General features: G+C 37.2%; 3 protein-coding genes and 1 long non-coding RNA gene across 10 annotated transcripts in view; 1 reads left to right on the top strand and 3 right to left on the bottom strand.

Annotated features, from left to right (window-relative positions):
- Window positions 1–22411, bottom strand: part of LOC126927053 (integral membrane protein DGCR2/IDD-like) — a 386199-nt gene that overhangs the window by 22822 nt on the left and 340966 nt on the right. For 2 of the 4 annotated variants that reach the window (XM_050743398.1, XM_050743400.1), the window contains exon 3: window positions 18502–18940. The exons of the other annotated variants lie outside the window; for them this stretch is intronic. In XM_050743398.1, coding sequence (XP_050599355.1) covers window positions 18767–18940 — 174 coding nt within the window. In that variant the 3' untranslated portion in view covers window positions 18502–18766. Of the gene's footprint in view, window positions 1–18501; window positions 18941–22411 lie in introns of those variants that run through there. 4 annotated transcript variants of the gene reach the window in all.
- LOC126927056 (integral membrane protein DGCR2/IDD-like) overlaps window positions 1–22411 on the bottom strand; it is a 211178-nt gene that overhangs the window by 70321 nt on the left and 118446 nt on the right. The gene's annotated exons all lie outside the window — the stretch shown is intronic.
- LOC126927052 (integral membrane protein DGCR2/IDD-like) overlaps window positions 1–22411 on the bottom strand; it is a 392464-nt gene that overhangs the window by 369096 nt on the left and 957 nt on the right. The gene's annotated exons all lie outside the window — the stretch shown is intronic.
- The window catches only part of LOC126927088 (uncharacterized), a 194852-nt gene continuing 184799 nt past the window's right edge, over window positions 12359–22411 (top strand). The window contains exon 1 of the long non-coding RNA XR_007715143.1: window positions 12359–13575. This is a non-coding gene — a long non-coding RNA (uncharacterized LOC126927088). The remainder of the gene's footprint in view (window positions 13576–22411) is intronic.

Raw genomic sequence — 22411 nt, 5'->3', positions numbered from 1 at the left:
TGGTAGTGGGAATGAATTTTGGCGCTTGGGGACAGAAAAAGAGCTGACTGATACTGTCATACAGCTGAATTTATAAAATTTTGAAAATCGATGTAACCTTTGAACTTTATCGTATTCTGTTTCATAGCACAAATTATTCTTCCCGAAATGTACGTTTAGTGTTATAATATATTTGACCAACGGTTCTCAAATACTAGTTTTGCAAAAGCAATGGTGGAATTGGAGCAATTCTTTCTTCTTTCATTCTTTGAATGACCTGGATTTTCGAGTAGTCTAGTGACGCTTGATCCGTACAATTAATCGATTTCTTTTTATTACACAAGTGCAAGAGATTCCGCGTTGGACGCCGATGTTGCGAGTTCGAATGCCTGGATGAGGTTGGCACTGAGTATTGGTCCGAATCTAATGTGGTTATCGTCGATGATTCACCTAAACTTGAAAAACATAGTGTATTGTGGACGCTGAGCTTAGTGATGGCAATTGTAATATTTTAATTTTTTTTATTCTATATTTTCGACTTCTTTTTTCGAGTAGAATCACCAATTTTCCGCCTGTACTATCAATTACCACCCAGCCTGTATGACAAAATTCTATTTTAAACTCCAAACTCGCCACGAGTGGCTATTTTGTTTACGAAATTAAACGAATTTAATAAATGAAATGGCAAGGAAGGAACTACAAGTGACCGTCAAACTATTTTTCTGCTTGAAAAGTAATTCGCAAAGTAATATAAAATAATACTACTGATTTGTGTCTCTTTCAGAATTTTTTCTTAATCACTTGTTTTTTTCCCTTCAAATTTATTATTTATTATTTATTCGGTGTCACGAAAACCGATTAAATATTAAATATCTTAAATATAGATTGAAATGAAAGCTTGTCAGTTCTCGTTCAGTTGTCACTTCAAAGTTGTTAGTTCAAAGGTTCTGGTACATCATAAAGCAAGGGATCAAATCTTTAACTTATTACAAATTAAATCTTTTATTGTAATTACGAAAATTATGAAAGTACCAAGGGAAACAAGTAGGGAACATGAACTGCTCAACGAACCAAAGAACGGCTCAGTGACAAAATTAATACAGTAAGGATCGCAAATATTACAACATTACACTCTTACATCACATAATAGTCCTCTATACAAAAGATATATAGCGAATCGACTTTTCACAACGATAAGAATCAACAGAACCAATTAAGACCAGGCGAAACTCTCATAAGATAAGATATAGATAGATAAGAAATAAATTTAATAGTAAACACGTAGGTGAAACACTTGCTGAAATTTGCATCACTCGACACGAGTGAACCGTTCGGAAGGAAAACGCGTTCAGCCCCCAAGGCTGTGGAATTGGGATCACTTAATTAACTCCGTTTGAATCTATCTTGAATTAATTCTCGTTTAACGACCTGTGCGTATTCAACATCATATCATTCAACCAAGGCAAAGGTGTAGATGGTATTATAAGCTTTGAAACGAGCGTATAGGACGAGAGAAATTGATCAAAAAATTGAGTTGAGCCCTTTGAAGTTAGGAAAAACATACTTTGATGTTTTGTTTAAAGGAGAGATATTGAGCTGTGCAAAAATTGTATAGGTTCTCTGAAGGTAAATAAGATTTTGTTGCTGAGTAAATAAACGAGATTTCAAGTTTCTCTTGAATATTGGAAATTTAAAGGTTTTGATGGTATTTTATCGTTATATTACTTCTAAATTTTAAAGGACCAAATCACATGGCTGAAATTTTTAAAGTCTTTCTATATCTTTGAGGAAGTAAGATAAGGTTGATAGATAGTCGTTGTTGGTACTTAACCGAGTATGGTCATATAGTCGATTAAATGAAATTTCTATTCTTTCAGATATATATCGTCAAATATATATTATATATCAATGTTAATTGTTATCTGTGTTGGCGTAGTGAAAAAACACATTGATGTTCGGTGTTTCAATTATCACAATTATAATCGATGTTAAATGTATAGAGTGTCAAAAAATTATTTGTTATAGCTGTGGAAGATGGAGATCTGTTAGAGAAAATGGATCATGAAATTGATCTTGAGTATAATTTTCAGACAAAATTTTTTATTGCATCATAAAGTACTCATCACGAGAAACGAAAGTTTCAGAAAACATACTTTTTGCTTCAAATAATTAAGATAAAATTTAGATACGGGGCTTTCAGCTTATGAAAGTCGAAGAGAAGATATATATTCCATTTGGTCATATTCTATTTAAATTCGTAACTACTCGTTCCATTTACGTTATTAATAAAACATTTTTATCGACAAGCTACCTAACAGAAAGACCTTTTTGTCACTCTAAATTACCTCAAAAGAAAATCCCTTGTCAAACATACCATGTTTCTCGTACGAAAATCCAAAAAAGATTTTCCAAAAAGATATATTCAGTGAACCATGATTCGTGACTGGTGAGCTTGAAAAGAGATGAAGCGTTGAAGCGTCAAAGTTGATATTCCACCAAGCTCTCGACCCTTCTATCTCAATAATCCTGATCAAAATTCGAATGAACTACCCAACGAAACGATCACCGTTTTCTATAGAATCTCTTATGCATTCTTCATTAAGGAATCGTCAGATTTTATCCCATTACGTTCTTCCATCACAATCTTCGTAATGATGAATAAAAAAATAAAAGCTTTTAAAACCCGACAGCGCTGTCATTTTCTAAAAACGTCGTCTTTATACTCCTGATGGCCACGAGCACATCCGACTACCAAATATAAAATGCATTGTGAGTGTGTCATCAGCATAATTTTCGTGAAAGGAGCAATTATTCTTGATAACTATAATTTGTAACATAGATTAAAATCGCTGATTTGATCCCTCTGATATTGTTGTCTTATGAGAGTTTCGCCTGGTCTTAATTGGTTCTGTTGATTCTTATCGTTGTGAAAAGTCGATTCGTTATATATATCTTTTGTACAGAGAAATATTATGTGATGTAAGAGTGTAATGTTGTAATATTTGTGATCCTTACTTTATTAATTTTGTCACTGAGCCGTTCTTTGGTTCGTTGAGCAGTTCATGTTCCCTACTTGTTTCCCTTGGTACTTTCATAAGTTTCGCAATTACAATAAAAGATTTAATTTGTAATAAGTTAAAGATTTGATCCCTTGCTTTATGATGTACGAGAACCTTTGAACTAACAACTTTGAAGTGACAACTGAACGAGAACTGACAAGCTTTCATTTCAATCTATATTTAAGATATTTAATATTTAATCGGTTTTCGTGACACCGAATAAATAATAAATAATAAATTTGAAGGGAAAAAGCACCGAATAAATAATAAATAATAAATTTGAAGGGAAAAAACAAGAGATTAAGAAAAAATTCTGAAAAATTCTGACACAAATCAGTAGTATTATTTTATATTACTTTGCGAATTACTTTTCAAGCATAAAAATAGTTTGACGGTCACTTGTAGTTCCTTCCTTGCCATTTCATTTATTAAATTCGTTTAATTTCGTAAACAAAATAGCCACTCGTGGCGAGTTTGGTGTTTAAAATAGAATTTTGTCATACAGGCTGATTGGTAATTGATAGTACAAGCGGAAAATTGATGATTCTACTCGAAAAAAGAAGTCGAAAATATAGAATAAAAGAAATTAAAATATTACAATTGCCATCACTAAGCTCAGCGTCCACAATACACTATGTTTTTCAAGTTTAGGTGAACCATCGACGATAACCACATCAGATCCGGACCAATACTCAGTGCCAACCTCATCCAGGCATTCGAACTCGCAACATCGGCGTCCAACGCGGAATCTCTTGCACTTGTGTAATAAAAAGAAATCGATTAATTGTACGGATCAAGCGTCACTAGACTACTCGAAAATCCAGGTCATTCAAAGAATAAAAGAAGAAAGAATTGCTCCAATTCCACCATTGCTTTAGCAAAACTAGTATTTGAGAACCATTGGTCAAATATATTATAACACTAAACGTACATTTCGGGAACAATAATTTGTGCTATGAAACAGAATACGATAAAGTTCAAAGGTTACATCGATTTTCAAAATTTTATAAATTCAGGTGTATGACAGTATCAGTCAGCTCTTTTTCTGTCCCCAAGCGCCAAAATTCATTCCGACTACCATTTTACGTATTTTACAGAAGTAAGCCTTCATTCATCTCCCATTCCATCCACCAACATGCTCTCGACCTATTATCTTCTAAGTAAAATATTGATGTTGAGTCAGACATCCAACTGAATAATCTTTTCGGTGTTACTATAAGGCATTTAAAACCAGGGCTTGTGCTTATACGTTACATGTAATACATGGCATGAAACCTGCTTATATTAATATTAAATTTATGCATAGTATGATGTTGGACCATTGTCAAAATGAAATTACTTAACATCCTATATAGCCTGGCAAGGCTCGAACGTTTTATCTTCCTGTAGATTTTCTTTGCTTTTAGACTTTCCTTCCATTTCTTTGAATTGGTATCTTCTGTACACTATTTATAAAGGAAGAATAAATTACAAGTTACATCCAAATTACCAATCCAAATAATTTTAAGTAAGAAAAGAGATCTAATGCAGCAGTTTCAACTTAAATATAGATCCGACGATTATTTACGAGCAAATAGTATAAATCTTTTAGCAATATGAAATTCGCAATATTTATTCAAATATTTATATTTATAGTACGCCATTAGCAAAGAAGATATGTTTGCGTGCGTTATCGATTTTACGCTTTTGCCATGCAAACATGGAAATTGCGATTCAAAATTGAATTTGCACTGGAAACGGTTGACGTTACGACATCAATAACATATTTCAAAAACACTGATGATATCATACGGAATCAGAGAGATTCTATGAGAAGTTAAACGCATAATCATCCTATTGTAAATAACAGGAACAGAAAGTACACAAGGAATAATACAGAATCATCCTATCATCCTATCCTACTATACAAGATTGCTTTGATTCGAGCTCAAACATAGGGAAATCTGAAAGAATTTTTCGCAGAATTTCCTTCCCCTTTGAATTGGCTTTTATACAAAACGACATTAACTTTTCAGGGAAATACCTATAGAGTGTGACGATCTATGATTTTAAATAGAGGGGTATATCTGAAAAGAGGTGGATGTAAAACGTAGCATATAAAACGTAGATCAAATCTTTATTCAATGATTTTTTCTCTTCGCAGAGAATCAGGTTTTCAAGAACGATCGAATATGTATGCACTTGATTTACATGTGAAGTTGTCATTAAAAATATTGTTGCGTTTAAAAAGATAAATATTGATTTAAATTTAATGAAATTGTTAGTCCAATTGTTTTAAGCTTAAAGATATGTAGGTGTCACATTTATATATTGAAAACCTGGGAGCGGCATTAATTAACAAACCTAGACACGCGCACACGTACTTTAAAACCATGCTTGAAAATCGATATTCCCTGAAACAATGCATCGTTCTGCGCTTCCAATTTATTTTCGCACGAAGAATCAGTCCATTCATCGTTGCCGTCACCATCGCTACTGTAATCTATATTACTCGAATAAATTCTATATCTTGATTGGAAAATCGCATATTTTAACGAACTTTCTGTGTTTTTTTTTATGATTTTAATTGGCAATTTCCGAAATTGAACTATAGCTTGAGAATAAACCGATAATATTTGAGGGTATATATACATACATCATGTTTTTGATGGGTTTTGTAGTAAAATAATTGTAGAAAAAGCAAACTTTTTAAGAACAAATTACCATATTCGAGTAATAAATTATAGAAAATTACCAATGTAATTTAAAACTTAAAAAGAAGAATCTATTACACGTAATAAAGAGAAGGACTTGTTCACGAACGGTAATTCAACAAATACAGTCGTTGCAGAAACATAGTTTTACAAGGGAGAAGAATCTCTCTAGGAACTCGACGATGTCACGTCAAGCGAAAATTCAATAAAGTGATTACTAACCGTATTACCAGCGGCAATCGTGTTGCGGCAATTCGTAAATAAGTTAGTCGTCTATTTGGAGAAACGTCACTGGCAATATCGTCACATTTTAATTACGTCAGCGCTATGAATTGGTCTTGGAAGAAAGTTTTCCATTATGTACTTTTGCCCACGGCGTCGTTCCAACAAATGAATCCGAGTTTTGAATCGCTTTCTCTTATATCACGAATTTGTAACGGTGTTTCTTCAAACTATAAACGATTGTAATGAATGTCTTTGCGTACAAAGACCGATACCTGGTTTGACTAGAAGCTTTAGCTAATTAGTGCCCCAGTTAATTTGGATGTTCACTACCACGCCACTTCCCCCCCCCCCCAAAGTGGCTTGGTGTCCTCCACGTAAGAAAAAAGAAAAAGGAAAAAAAGAAAAAGAGAAAGGAAAAAAAAAGAAAAAGGGAAAAAAAAGAAAAAAAGAAAGGAAAAAAAAGAAAAAGAAAAAGGGAAAGAAAAGAAAAAAAGAAAGGAAAAAAAAAGAAATAGAAAAAGGGAAAAAAAGAAAAAGAGAAAGAAAAAGAAAAAGAAAAAAAAGTTAATTTGGATGTTATAAAATGTAATATAACCAAGAACTTATCTTCTGCTTGGTAGTCGCATAAGAGAAGACCGAGCCATTGAATCGCTCAAATAGATTAGCTGATTCGCTTAACGTATTTTTACTTCCGATGACGTAAACAAGAGCAGAAAGTACACAAGTAATAATACAGAAATGTCAAATGTACAGAGGAATAGATTTCGTTAAATCATTAGAACGTAACATCTCCTTATAATTCTATTTGTGTATAGCAAAATAGCTTGTGTGCTTTCATGAAATATAATTGATATTTAGAAGCTCTCATGTAGGTAGATATATAACTCGTGTTAATTAGTAATTTAACAATACATCATAACAACATATCATTTTCGTTTCTTCGTTTATCTCGTTATGCGCGTAAACGAATGTGTAAATAAAGACATATAATCAACGATAACATGTAGTGGCAAGCATGATAATTATCGACAAAGGAGAATATTGGTGAAATGATTGTGGGTGATTTCACTCGGTGTATCGGTAAATAAACTTTGATAGACATTGCCGGTGGATTCGCTGTCGGTGAAATCGTGTCGATGAAATAATTGTCAGTGATTTAAAGATAACCCAATTTATTGATCTCCCCTTCATAGAGTTGTACGTCTCTCTATAATACATACTCTACCTGGAAGGGCTGAAACATTTAGCTTAGTCACACTAAACTGGATTGGACTGCAAGTAAGAAGATTGAAATGCAAAATTCACGTGTGAGCGCAACGGTTTAGATGGAAAGTTCGATAAGGCGATTATGTATATTAACCCGAAAGAAAGCTCATGGCTTTGCAACGCGTTACACGCAACACGGAATTTCCCTCGCTGAAATAATCCTATTACAACGATACGATTTTCCTTAACAGATCTCGCAATGTAATTCTCCCTCTACAACTTTTTATTAGGTTTGAAACACGAGAGTTTCGAAGCTCTGCAAAGTCTCGCGAATCTAGATGTCGAGTTTCAACGTATTTTCGCTTCTTATTTTATAGCTGTTAATAGTTATTATCTCACTCTGCACGTACATCAAACGAGTACTTATGTAAATCCAAAGGAAACGGAAACAACCGAGAATAATTGAGGATAATTCGAATACGTACCGATTAGTAAAGTGTTTGGCAAAGAAAAAAAAAAGGAAAATTGTATCGGAGAAATAGGGGAAAAACGGTGGCGTACATCAAGCAATCTTTATGGCTGTAATACATTTATTATTCATTTATGTTCATTTTCTATCGCGTCACAGACCTTGAAATAACTGGCAGAACGAGCATATAAATCTTGTATCGCTCGACCTGACTTCTCCCGATGGAAAAATATTCACCAGCTTGGGATCGTGCATCGCTAATTACTCCGTTCTACTTTTCGAACGCGTTTCCATCCATACAGAAAAGCAAGAAGGCAAACTCTATCGCACAGTCATGAAGAGATGCAAAAGCAAGAAACCAACCAACGACATGCCGATCGACATGGTGAAAGCAGTCCTACAGAGGCTATTCACCATGGGACACGGATCCTCCCATTATGAGGGCCGCGAAGAGGCAGAGACCGAAGAAGAAGAAGACATCAGCTTCAGCGTCGTCATCGGCGAAGGCGATGTCGACGATGGCGCCGGAAGAATGAACACCAAGATGGCTGCAGGAGTCGATGGAAGACTCCTGGACTGCTGGAAGCAGGAGCTGGAAGCAAGCTGGAAACAGACTGCTGGAAGACGGCCAGAGTAATACTGCTAAGGTAGCCGGGAAAGGATCCCAGTCTCCCTAACGCGTATCGGCCGATAAGCATACTCCCAGCCATGAGCAAGATCTGGGAAAAATGCTTTAAGAAGATCATCGAGAGATGCATCGGAACGGACCCGTTCCATCGGAGGCAGTATGGGTTCAGAAAGAAGAATTAGCTTAGCGAATACCGATAAGAACAGGAAGAAGCAGAAACGGGCACAACGAACGGCCCTGTGCATAACAACGACGGCATACTGTACCGTCTCCCACGCGGCACTTTGCGTGTTGACCGGGAATCTCCCGATCTACATAAAGATAAAGAAGCTCGGAGAGACTTACGAGTGGAACAAGATCCATAAGACCAGGATCGGCGCGGATGACGGCAACGAGCTGAAGGAGGAACTGGAGGCGCAAGGAAATTAATACCGAGTGCCCTGCTATTTACCAAAAAGAAGATGGACATCGATCATCACACCATGCAGCTGTTAACCGGGCATGGGAGTGTGGCGGCACTCGACACTAACTAGTGTCGGACGACGGCAGCGACATCTACAGCTCCCAGTGACAATTACAGCGGACCAGGCCCAACTACTACAACTATCACGCACGTCCAATAAATATATCACGCACACACGGCCACCTCTACATTGGTGACCCCGACGTGATCGACAGCAAAACTGAGGTCTGACCGTGATAGCATTACTGAGAACTTCCATCATCGCGAATCTAGACCTGTGGCAAGCTGGACCCTACCGCTACGACGAACACGGAACGGCCCTTCCTTCAACAAAAACTCGACCCCTCACCGCCGACTCACGCATGCAGGTGACTGGGTACGAAACGATGACCGACCAAGCCAGGAGTGATGTGGCCGTCGCAAAAGTTCATGGGCATTACCCATATTACTAGCACGTCATACTAAAAAATGGAACAGAGGCCTACGACCGTACGCGGAACGCCCGCACCGTACTGACAGGTATCCACCGCCACATTGAAGACTTCGAGCAACATCCGCACGAATTGGACAACAATTGGACAATTGGACGGTTTATTACACTAAGATTCTAACGCTATCACTGGTAAGGGGTACTGTGGCGGCACTCGACAAGCCAAGTACCACCACGTCCAATAAATATATAACGAACACACGGCCACCTCTACAGGAGTTTTGGGGTCTATAGGAAGAGGATTGGCAAGAGCAGCGACAGCAACTGTCTCGACTGTGAAGACCCTAACGACGATGCAGAGCACGCCCTCTTCACGTGCCCGAAGTGAACGTACAGAAGGATTGAGCTGGAGAACGCTCTTGGCGAGAACATAGACGTGGACAATCTGATCGCCACGGTGACCGCCAAGAACGAGAGCTGAGATAAATTCAGGTAATTTCGCAAGACCGCCATGCCTCACAGGAGGGTGACAGCGAAGGCCTTGAAGGAAGCAAGGAGGAGAACGAGAGCAACAACAACTACGCGGAGCAGTGAAGGCAGAGATACAAGACAACAAAGAACCACAGAAGGAGATCAGCCCAGTATTCTGAACTAGCTGAGAAGATGACGAGAGCAATACAGAATATACAGAATAACTGCCTGAAGAAGAAGATACAACGGGGCATGAAAGGACAACCCTGATGACTGCCGACAGGTTTTACCGAGGTTGTCTGTCCTCGAAGCAAAGGAAAAAGGAGGAGGGGTTTTTAGTGGGTATGGCAACAACATCCGCCCGAGTCCCACATAACCCAGTGATGCGGATCACTGGGTATGCGTAACAGCATTTTCCCCTCCTCACGCAAAAAAAAAAAAAAAAAAAAAAAAATAAACTATCACACTCTATCAATTTTAAGTTGATAATTTCGTTATTATATAATTTTTCTTAGTCTAAACTGAATCCAGGAAAAAGAACTTTCATCCAATTACATACTTCATTAATTCATGAATTATATTCGTTACCGTACGTACAAAAAGAAAGTTGACTGATATAAAAATTCAAAGGATAGAATTTCTAAGCTCGCGATTGGAAACAGATTCAGTTCAATGGTTTAATTTGCCATTTAATTGAATTCTCTGGCAATTTCAGCGAACTGTGGGCTTTAAAAGTGTCCCGCATTCAAACGCAAGACTTCTCCTCCACCTTTCCCTTTCTTTCAATTCCAACCTCAAGTAATTGACCAATTAATTCGACGATATATTTACATGCTTGCAAGGGATTCAAACAACTTCGTTGCGTTAAATTCGCAATTATAACCAACAGGAATGTCTCAATCAATGTGCAGCTCGAAACAAATAAAAGATAATTAACTTTTCAATATAACGATTGATATGTTTGATGAAGAAAAATCTATGAATTTTTAAAAACGTCTCCTAGTACATTTAGCATTTTTATAATAAAAACTTAGAACATACACGCACACATATACTATTCCATGAAATGATTTGCACAGCAATGAGTCTAATCCTATCATATTATAAAGGGATGAACGAACTTTTCCTAATAAATATAACTTTATACAAAATCTTGTTTAAAAAAATTAGTTTTTTATTCTCATTAAATTAATTTAATATCAGAATATATAATTTTAGTCGTTATCAAAATTTTATGTCAAATGCGTTCATAGATACATATATAAATAAATGTATCCTATGTATCCTATGTATTTATTGCAACTGAAATCTTAACTTAAATATTTATTAACAATATTCTGACGAATATGCAATGAAAGATAAAAACAACTTTATTTTTCTTATAGAATGTCTCATGCTTCTTACTCATTTTATGTTTCTCGTTGTCAGTGCGTAACTACTTATCAGCCGCAGGAATGCTAAGTTTTACTACTGAGAAACGAAGAGACATATAGATGCAAATATACGCTATCTCGCGTGAAAAAACATCAGATACATTAACCAGAAGGAATATCCGATACATATAAAATTCATAGCGTAGTTATTTATACATACGGAATATTTATTTCTGTATGAAATATTCTTTCTTCTGAATTCTTATTATAAATGTATGTCCATTTCCTACCTTAAAATGTCTCTCCTTTGAAAAACTCCATTTAAATATAACGATCAACAAAATATTACCAATAAAAATATTAAAACGAGATGCTGAAAGAACCTTTTAATGAAGTACAAATGATTATTTCAACTTTAATTCTGTTAAATTTGAATTGAATCATTTATAAACCGAACAGGTGTATAAAATTTTATTGCGTAAAAATCGTGAAGCTGAAAATTAGGAACGAATAACGAATGGGTAACCTAGTTTCATTAAAAGGTACGTGTACGCCGATCCGCGTAACAACTTCGACACTCCAATTATTATAAAGCATGTATCCTTCAGAGATTTTTTGCGCGAACGCAAGATACCTTTTACACGTGCAACTGAATAAGTGGAACGTGATTTTCAATATTTCTTCTTGTAGAACTTGTAACAACGTAACTGTTTCACGAATATTTTCCCTGACAGTTTTACAACGATGCGTAGAAATCTCCTTTTCTAATTAATAATTTCAGCATTTCTCTGAACAGTTTCGTTGCGATTAAAAAATATACAAAGCTTACGACGTGGTTGTTTAAAAATATTTATATGGAACAAGATTTCGAATTTGTCACATCAATCGCGATCTCAGCAGGTGTAAATTAATTCGTTCTAATGAACGAATAAATTAAGCGGCTCGTGACAAAAATTATCCCTGTCCATGTTTGTCTTTCTAAAACTAATTCAAGGCGAGTTAAATGAATCGCTGTGTACCCTATTCGCGCAGCATGTGTTTTAACGACCAGCATGCAAGCGTTAACGGTGTACTTATTAATTAACGGTAACTTATTAATTAATTAAATTCGTGTATATCAAGTTTCCTATCATTTAATACTTTCGTGTAACTACAGAGATTTGATACTATGAAATGAAATATAAAACTTGGTAAAAAAACGCGCTTCGTTAGGAAATGAGGGTGATGATGCAAATATTTTTTGTAGCCATTATATAGAATTTCGATGGTATAATTAATCAGTATCAACTTACCAGCCCCTGACGGGACGAAAGTGACGAAAATAATTTGCAAACAGATGAAGATTGCAAGTATTTTCGAGTCCTTCATGGTTGTAAAAAATCAGGTAATGTTGTCACTGTAGAATATGGGAAAATCAGGCGTTTCAATATCAGTTGTGCGGGCACTGGAGTGCGTAGACCAGATATATCTGCGACAAAAATCGGAATACATTTGTTTTCGCATGATTGGATCAATTTTGTGTAGGACTAAGCTGATTGAACCTAACACGGGATAATTGTCCACCTTACGACCATAACAAGCCCGCTTGATTCCCTGTAAGTGCTTGAAATTGATGCTTGTATTCTTTCCAGATTAACAAGCTTTGCCCCCCCCTCCCTCTCTATTTCCTTAGATCGAGTTAGACTGCCACAACATATTATCTTTCTTCTTTTCTTTTCTTTCGATCTTTTAAAGCCTTAAATCGCTGGTTATTACAGTGTATACATTCAATTACCCTGTAAGTCGTAAGTACATGTTTTACGTTATTTTTCATTTTCCAGCTAAATTCCACAAAAACAAGAAATATACTTCCAACGTGTTTTCACATGTCTCTAGCAAAGATCTCAAAAACAAGTTGCGGCGCAATTTAAAACGACAAATAGCACCGTGTGTCTCGTTGTGGCAACGCACGTGTAACGTAAATCACATCAGAGACCAGGACACACACACACACACCGCGGGCAGGATGGTGTCCCGGTTGGCATACTTCGAACCCGATGGACCGATGAGGGAAACACATGGCGACCTTGGCGACAATGTATATTGCCGGAGTACCTGAGGATTCATTTATGGACTAACGGTCCTTCCACCAAATGTTCTAGAAGCGTAGCAACGGTCACGTACGCCTACAGGGTAGTGGGGATAATGAGGGAACAGATGTCACCGAAAGTAAAAAGATTGTAAGAGACTCAGTCTCGTACGGTCACGGCTACAGCTCAGAAGTGTCTTATAAGTGTATAAACGAAGGAAAAATAAAGTTTTCTTCTTTCTTTTAAATTTCCTTTTATTTTACGTGACACACGCTTCGTCAGCTTTTTAAAAGCGCTCTCTGTCTGCTTTTTTCTTTCTTCACCGCCTATTCGTTTTTTCTTAACGTGTGAAACCGTTTTTACGAGGACGGGAGCACAGAAATGACGTACTGGCAATTCTGTTTCGTGATGACACAAGCAGCCCGGTTTCAGTGAATTAAACCTGGCCCCAAGCTTCCAATTATCTCTCCCTTCCTTTCCTTTATTTTTCCCTTCTATATCGAGTTTGAGGTTTTCTAAATTTCCATTACAATCAACTGTGGCTTTTCTCTATTTTATATGTTAGCCGATGATTCATGGCAAAAGCGTCGGCTGTAAAAATATTTGGAGTTGCAACAGCAACAAGTGTGCTTTCTCAAACAGAAAATATTGGAAGCGTACTCGTTGGCAAAACAGTTCACGGATAGTTCGTCCTCTGCTTGTTATTTGTTTCAATACCGTTAGCAAATAAATTCATGAAACATAGTGTGTTTCAACCGTTCGCAGAGAGACGCGATCGCTAGATAACGCGTCAACGAGAGTCGTAAATTCTCGTTACGATTAAACAATCGATGCCACGAACTGATTGATCCCCTATTTCTATTACGAGAATAGAGGTGGTTAGGTTTGAGTGTATACGAACAACTATACTGGGTTGGTTGATAAAAGTTTAATAAAAATAACGAAACAACAAGTTCAGTCAAAGATCAACAATTATAAACGAAAAAGATAACAGTCAAGGTTTGTTTAGCGGTTTGCTTATAACGAGACCTATCGCACAAGCAACAGCTTGAGACAGACGTTATGTGTTAGATTCGATTCAATGTGTAACGTTCGACGCGTCACAAGGAACTGATCGACTTTAGATGATTTCTTTGTCTCATCTTTAAGACGACCCCCACTATACTTAGGTCACGCCACCGTTCGCGCCTATGATCACGTATGTCTATTCTTGCGTGGAAAACGTAACGGACAAAATTCGACGTTTCGAGAACTCGCTGCTTGGCGATAGCTATGCGCTCGTCGATACATTGTATATGATCCTGGGGTCAGATAAGACGATCCGACTGCGACATTATAGGGCCGCGAGCGACGGTTAGAAAATACAGCCCGTGGTAAGCCTCGTGGCGTAACATTGAGGTTATTATTTCTAATGTATTTTTCCAGTGTTCTGCCTCGAGGTGTAAGGTTTCTTGACCCTCATAGCATGTGCTTTGAATTGTAGTCTCCCGCTGCGATGTACTTGTCCCCTAGGTCCTGGAAGTATTCTTCCCACATTTGTGATGTTATTTTGTGTCGCGGAGGCACATATACTGCTGACAACTGGAAGTAGTTGCTACTAGTTTGAACTGTAACGGTGGTTGCTTGTAAATATCCTTTGTTAACTTGGTTGTGTAGATAATGTTTGATATCGTTTCTGACTATCACTGCTGTCCCTCCGTGAGCTTTTCCTGAGGGGTGTTTGGTATCATATATGGTGTAGTATGGTATTTTCAAGTAGCTTTTTGTAGTGAAGTGTGTTTCTGAGACAAGTAGTATGTCTATATTGTTACTGTATATGAATGTTTTAATTTCGAGGGCCCGTTGTTGTAGGCCGTTTGAGTTCCAGGCTGCTATTTTTAGAGTGTCCGTTTTTTATTTTTTGCTTAGCACGTTTGTAATTAGTTGTAGCATGACTGTGATTTGTTGGGTTTGCTGTCTGAGTACTGCGTTTTGTTCGCTTATCATTCTGGATTACGATGTTATCTAATTAATTGTTGTCTATTTATTTTGATACTTATATTAACCATTATTTATAACATAATATACTAAATACAATTAGTATACACAATTAGTATAAGGATTAGTACAAGAAATTTTAAACAGCTTTTTTCAAAAGAACGAATCATTTACGATCCAGGGGTTTTCTGAAACTTTCGTTTCTCGTGATAAGTACTTTATGATGCAATAAAAAATTTTCTCTGAAAATTATACTCAAGATCAATTTCATGATCCATTTTCTCTAACAGATCTCCATCTTCCACAGCTACAACAAATAATTTTTTGACACTCTATACATTTAACATCGATTATAATTCTGATAATTGAAACACCGAACATCAATGTGTTTATTCACTACGCCAACACAGATAACAATTAACATTGATATATAATATATGTCGGAGATGAAAGAACACCGGAACCCCTCCTTGGATTCGCGGGAATACCGTAACGTTGCAACTTAGATTAAACAAATGCCGCTCCGATTATTCGAGATTTATGATCATGAGCTTGTGCTCGAGGCGACAATCAATCGCCGAAAGTAGCCGCGGTCAAAGGGATGAACGTTTTATCTAACAAAGGCGCAGAGTAACTCTATACCTCTCCTTAAAAGAAATAGTCGTAGCGACACGTGGCAGTAAATACTTCAATAGTTTCTATCCCGCGGCCCGCCACACGCAGATTGTGTCCTCCGGGTAAGATGATCGCCGGATGTCGGCATGCCTTTGTAGTGTATGTTTAGCTAACGTGAGAACCCGTTATAGATCTTAAGATTTAGTCAAGCGAAGTCCTTCAAATAGACTTTGTTGCAACTACGGGAAGATAGGAGAAACCTACCTTCCACGAACGATGCCCCCCGTCAACAACCACCCCTCAAGGGCGGTCAGCATCTCTTTCAAAACGCCGATATGGAAATCGACAAATTAGCAACAGCGCTAATTTCCCTCACCTTTGGAACGAAAGCTTTCGTTGACGAATCCGGGGATCTCATGTCCTTAGACACACCCATTATAGTTTTCCTCGACGGCATCATCGAGACGGAGATTCTTTCTATCGCACGATCTGATCGACGAGTGACAGTACCACCTTACAACCAGTGAATACCTCACATCTAGTTAACAAAGAGTTAGACTTGAACTGTGCGAGAACATACGTTTATCATCCCGTGACCGCGGATTCGTTTCGAACCTAAGATCATTATCACTAGTGCTACGAGTGCCTAATCTTGTTGATAAGCCTGTGCTAGTAAACTCTTTATTGTATCACGGCAATGGCTAATTGTAATGAGAATTCATCAAACGCCCCTCTCCATAATCCTGACCCTAATCCGACATATATATTCGACGATATATATCTGAAAGAATAGAAATTTCATTTAATCGACTATATGACCATACTCGGTTAAGTACCAACAACGACTATCTATCAACCTTATCTTACTTCCTCAAAGATATAGAAAGACTTTAAAAATATCAGCCATGTGATTTGGTCCTTTAAAATTTGGAAGTAATATAACGATAAAATACCATCAAAACCTTTAAATTTCCAATATTCAAGAGAAACTTGAAATCTCGTTTATTTACTCAGCAACAAAATCTTATTTACCTTCAGAGAACCTATACAATTTTTGCACAGCTCAATATCTCTCCTTTAAACAAAACATCAAAGTATGTTGTTCCTAACTTCAAAGGGCTCAACTCAATTTTATGATCAATTTTTCTCGTCCTATACGCTCGTTTCAAAGCTTATAATACCATCTACACCTTTGCCTTGTGTTCCATCCATGGTTCCTATGCATGCAATTTTATTATTATCGTTCCAAAGGATCTTCGCATTTCTGTTTCGCTCGTGATAGGTATTCACATCTGTTTTACCGTGCTGTTTCATCTTCTGGGAACGATATGGTCGGAAATGATATGATGTTGAATACGCACAGGTCGTTAAACGAGAATTAATTCAAGATAGATTCAAACGGAGTTAATTAAGTGATCCCAATTCCACAGCCTTGGGGGCTGAACGCGTTTTCCTTCCGAACGGTTCGTTCGTGTCGAGTGATGCAAATTTCAGCAAGTGTTTCACCTACGTGTTTACTATTAAATTTATTTCTTATCTATCTATATCTTATCTTATGAGAGTTTCGCCTGGTCTTAATTGGTTCTGTTGATTGTTATCATTGTGAAAAGTCGATTCGCTATATATCTTTTGTATAGAGAACTATTATGTGATGTAAGAGTGTAATGTTGTAATATTTGTGATCCTTACTTTATTAATTTTGTCACTGAGCCGTTCTTTGGTTCGTTGAGCAGTTCATGTTCCCTACTTGTTTCGCTTGGTACTTTCATAATTTTCGTAATTACAATAAAAGGTTTAATTTGTAATAAGTTAAAGATTTGGTCCCTTGCTTTATGATATACGAGAACCTTTGAACTAACAACTTTGAAGTGACAATTGAACGAGAACTGACAAGCTTTCATTTCAATCTATATTTAAGATATTTAATATTTAATCGGTTCTCGTGACACCGAATAAATAATAAATAATAAATTTGAAGGGAAAAAAACAAGAGATTAAGAAAAAATTCTGAAAGAGACACAAATCAGTAGTATTATTTTATATTACTTTGCGAATTACTTTTCAAGCATAAAAATAGTTTGACGGTCACTTGTAGTTCCTCCCTTGCCATTTCATTTATTAAATTCGTTTAATTTCGTAAACAAAATAGCCAATCGTGGCGAATTTGGTGTTTAAAATAGAATTTTGTCATACAGGCTGGTTGGTAATTGATAGTACAAGCGGAAAATTGGTGATTCTACTCGAAAAAAGAAGTCGAAAATATAGAATAAACATTTTTCGTCTGAGACTTTATTTTCGAGAAAATCGACTTTGAATTTTTGATCGGTATGCGTGCAACGCGTGCAACATATTGGAACGGTTTATCAACATAACGTCAATCGAAACACAATCTACAATAAAATCCGTTATAACGAAACGTGATAAAGTGCACGCGTACCGAGCGAAAATTCAAAGTCGATTTTCTCGAAAACAAAGCCTCAAATGAAAAATTTGTATATTTTCGACTTCTTTTTTTTTACCAGTTACCAACCACCCTGTATATCCAACAGCTCACTTTTTCTTTGTAAATATTATTAATAATTTTATCAATTTTTTATATTTCCATCCTTCATACAAGTGACAATGAATCATAAAATTTTCATAGAAATCACAAAGATTAGGGGATAAGTATACCACTATATTTTCATATATGTATATGTATGTATATTCCCAAATTACATGATAGAATATGAATAATATTGAACAAAATATAATCAAGTATACAGTACCATGGAAATACAACAGATTACAATTTTCTACCTGTCACCGATTCATCGTCATCTCCTTTCATTCTTTTGACATATATAAAAACAAATTAACCCGTCTGAAATAATCATACCTCGCTCTTTGAATACAAAAATCTATTCAAATGAAATAAAGGGGAAGAAAATAAGAATAAATATAATTACTCAGGTATAATCTTCTCGAGGTATAATTATTCAGTTACAAATGATTCTTCGTTAACACACTACATTGTACACCACTTCTTTTCCCGGTGGCTGAAGCTAATCGTCGACGTTTATAAGGTACGAATTTTGTCAACGGCGCCATCGGAATCTTTATTGAGAAATTAAAATATTACAATTGCCATCACTAAGCTCAGCGTCCACAATACACTATGTTTTTCAAGTTTAGGTGAACCATCGACGATAACCACATCAGATCCGGACCAATACTCAGTGCCAACCTCATCCAGGCATTCGAACTCGCAACATCGGCGTCCAACGCGGAATCTCTTGCAGCTCTGTAATAAGAAGAAATCGATTAATTGTACGGATCAAGCGTCACTAGACTACTCGAAAATTCAGGTCATTCAAAGAATGAAAGAAGAAAGAATTGCTCCAATTCCACCATTGCTTTAGCAAAACTAGTATTTGAGAACCATTGGTCAAATATATTATAACACTAAACGTACATTTCGGGAACAATAATTTGTGCTACGAAACAGAATACGATAAAGTTCAAAGGTTACATCGATTTTCAAAATTTTATAAATTCAGGTGTATGACAGTATCAGTCAGCTCTTTTTCTGTCCCCAAGCGCCAAAATTCATTCCGACTACCATTTTACGTATTTTACAGAAGTAAGCCTTCATTCATCTCCCATTCCATCCACCAACATGCTCTCGACGTATTATCTTCTAAGTAAAATATTGATGTTGAGCCAGACATCCAACTGAATAATCTTTTCGGTGTTACTATAAGGTATTTAAAACCAGGGTTTGTGCTTATACGTTAGATGTAATACTTGGCATGAAACCTGCTTATATTGATATTAAATTTATGCATAGTAGGATGTTGGACCATTGTCAAAATGAAATTACAATACACACAGTTTCACCGTGGAAAAGTGGATCTTTCTAGCATGTCTACGCAAATGAAGGTTGGAGGGGGAGGGGGAGGGGGAACTGTACATGCGCCAAACACCGTTACGTTCGTAATTTTTCACACAAATTTACAACTGTAGGGAAAAAATTATCTCTGATGTTTCAGACGTTAGAAATTGACAATATCGCATAACGGAATGCTGTGTTCTAGATATTCTATTTTTGTTACGAAAGTGGTACAAACGAAGTCCACTTAAGAATAGTACAACAAAATCGGTTGAGGTTAGGTTATCATGCAGATATCGCGGCTTTTGCTTTGGAAAGCACGCAACTGCCAGTCTCGTCGTCCCTTGTAAACGAGAGAAAGATATTGTAATTGGTCGGGATTAACATAAAACTCGTGCATGCGATCAGATGGCCTGAATGTTTAATAAACGAGAGTAGAGTGCGTGCTACGTGGTTCTAGCAGTTTAGGCGGAAACTAATTATTGTAATATATATATATATATATGTCGGAGATGGAAAAACACCGGAACCTCTCCTTGGATTCTCGGGAATACCGTAATGTCGTAATTTAGATTAAACAAATGTCGCTCCGATTGTTCGAGGTTTATGATAGTGAGCTTAGGCTCGAGGCGACAACCAGTCGCCGAACGTAGCCGCGGTCAAGGGATGAACGTTTTATCTAACAAAGGCACAGAGTAACTCTATACCTCTCCTTTAAAGAAATAGCCGTAGCGACATGTGGCAGTAAATATTTCAAAGGTTTCTGTTCCGTGGCTCGCCACACGCAGATCCTATCCTTCGGGTAAGATGATCTCCAGATGTCAATATACCTCCGCAGTATGTTTAGCTAACTTGAGGACCCGCAATAAATCTTAAGATTTAGTCAAGCAAAGTTCTTCATTTAGACAAACAGTCCTTGTTGCAACTACGGGACGATAGGAGAAGCCTATCTTCCACGAACGATGCCCCCGTCAACAACCTCCCCTCAAGGGCGGCCAGCATCTCTTTCAAAACGCCGATATGGAGATCGACCAATTAGCAACAGCGCTAATTTCCCTCACCTTTGGAACGAAAGCTTTCTTTGACGAATCCGAGGATCTCATGTCCTTAGACCCACCCATTATAGTTTTCCTCGACGGCATCGTCGAGACGGAGAGTTACTATCCGGTACGATCTCGACGACGATTCAAGTAACTCTCGGATACGTAGTGATGGCCCCATGCATTAACATTGAGTACAACTTAGACGCTAAAGAAGAGTAGAGTTCGTCATCCCGTTGACCGTGGATTCGTTATTGAGCCTAAGATCATTGTCATTAGCTTCTCGAGTATCAAATTATCGCGATTACTTGTCCAATTCCAACATGGTCATGTTTGCACTAGTAAATATCTCCTCTATTGCATAGTGATCACGTCTAGTGTCAATAGGGATTCGTTTACGCCCTTAACCCTAACTCTAATCGTAACGCCAACCCGACATATATATATATATATATATATATATATATATATATATATATGTCGGATTAGGGTCAGGATTATGGAGAGGGGCGTTTGATGAGTTCTCATTACAATTAGCCGTTGCCGTGATACAATAAAGAGTTTACTAGCACAGGCTTATCAACAAGATTAGGCACTCGTAGCACTAGTGATAATGACCTTAGGTTCGAAACGAATCCGCGGTCACGGGATGGTAAACGTATGTTCTCGCACAGTTCAAGTCTAACTCTTTGTTAACTAGATGTGAGGTATTCTCTGGTTGTAAGGTGGCACTGTCATTCGTCGATGAGATCGTACGAAAGAATGACTCTCCGTCTCGACGATGTCGTCGAGGAAAACTATATTGGGTGGGTCTAAGGATATGAGATCCTCGGATTCGTCAAAGAAAACTTTCGTTCCAAAGGAGAGGGAAATTAGCGCTGTTGCTAATTGGTCGATCTCCATATCGGCGTTTTGAAAGAGATGCCGGCCGCCCTTGAGGGGTGGTTGTTGACGGGGGGCATCGTTCGTGGAAGATAGGTTTCTCCTATCTTCCCGTAGTTGCAACAAAGTCTATTTGAAGGACTTCGCTTGACTAAATCTTAAGATCTATAGCGGGTCCTCACGTTAACTAAACATACGCCACAAAGGCATGCCGACACCCGGCGATCATCTTACCCGGAGGACAAAATCTGCGTGTGGCGGGCCGCGGGATAGAAACTATTGAAGTATTTACTGCCACGTATCGCTACGACTATTTCTTTTAAGGAGAGGTATAGAGTTACTCTGTGCCTTTGTTAGATAAAACGTTCATCCCTTTGACCGCGGCTACGTTCGGCGACTGATTGTCGCCTCGAGCCCAAGCTCATGATCATAAATCTCGAACAATCGGAGCGGCATTTGTTTGATCCAAGTTACAGAGTTGCGGTATTCCCGCGAATCCAAGGAGGAGCTCCGGCGTTCTTTCATCTCCGACATATATATATATATAGAAGATTGCTTAGAATTTGGAGCTTAATAACATATCTCAAAATCATTGACATTAAAGAAGGTGAACCTTACTTACGAAATTTCCTTCCGTCAAATGATACATAAAAATTGAAAAAAATAATATACATAGTTTTGACTTTCTTCCGCATTATAATTTGAATCACTCGATTTATTCGACTAAAGATAATCAAGCAATAACCTCACTTTACACGTATTCTCATCACGTGAAATAGATCACGTCAGGGATTTTCAAAAGTCGATGGAATATTAATAGCGATTAATTATTTATGGATGTATTCTGCACGGTTAAAGCAATCGCCTAGTGAATTATCGAGTTCCAGGAATATGAGCGGTAAACAGGATTGCAGCTATAAATGACTCTCTAACGTGTATATTAGAGATGAATTTGATCATT

Source organism: Bombus affinis, unplaced genomic scaffold (assembly GCF_024516045.1).
Source record: "Bombus affinis isolate iyBomAffi1 unplaced genomic scaffold, iyBomAffi1.2 ctg00000070.1, whole genome shotgun sequence".
NCBI lineage: Eukaryota > Metazoa > Arthropoda > Insecta > Hymenoptera > Apidae > Bombus > Bombus affinis.
Note: the sequence above shows the minus strand (reverse complement) of the source record. Positions and strands in the feature narration are given on the sequence as shown.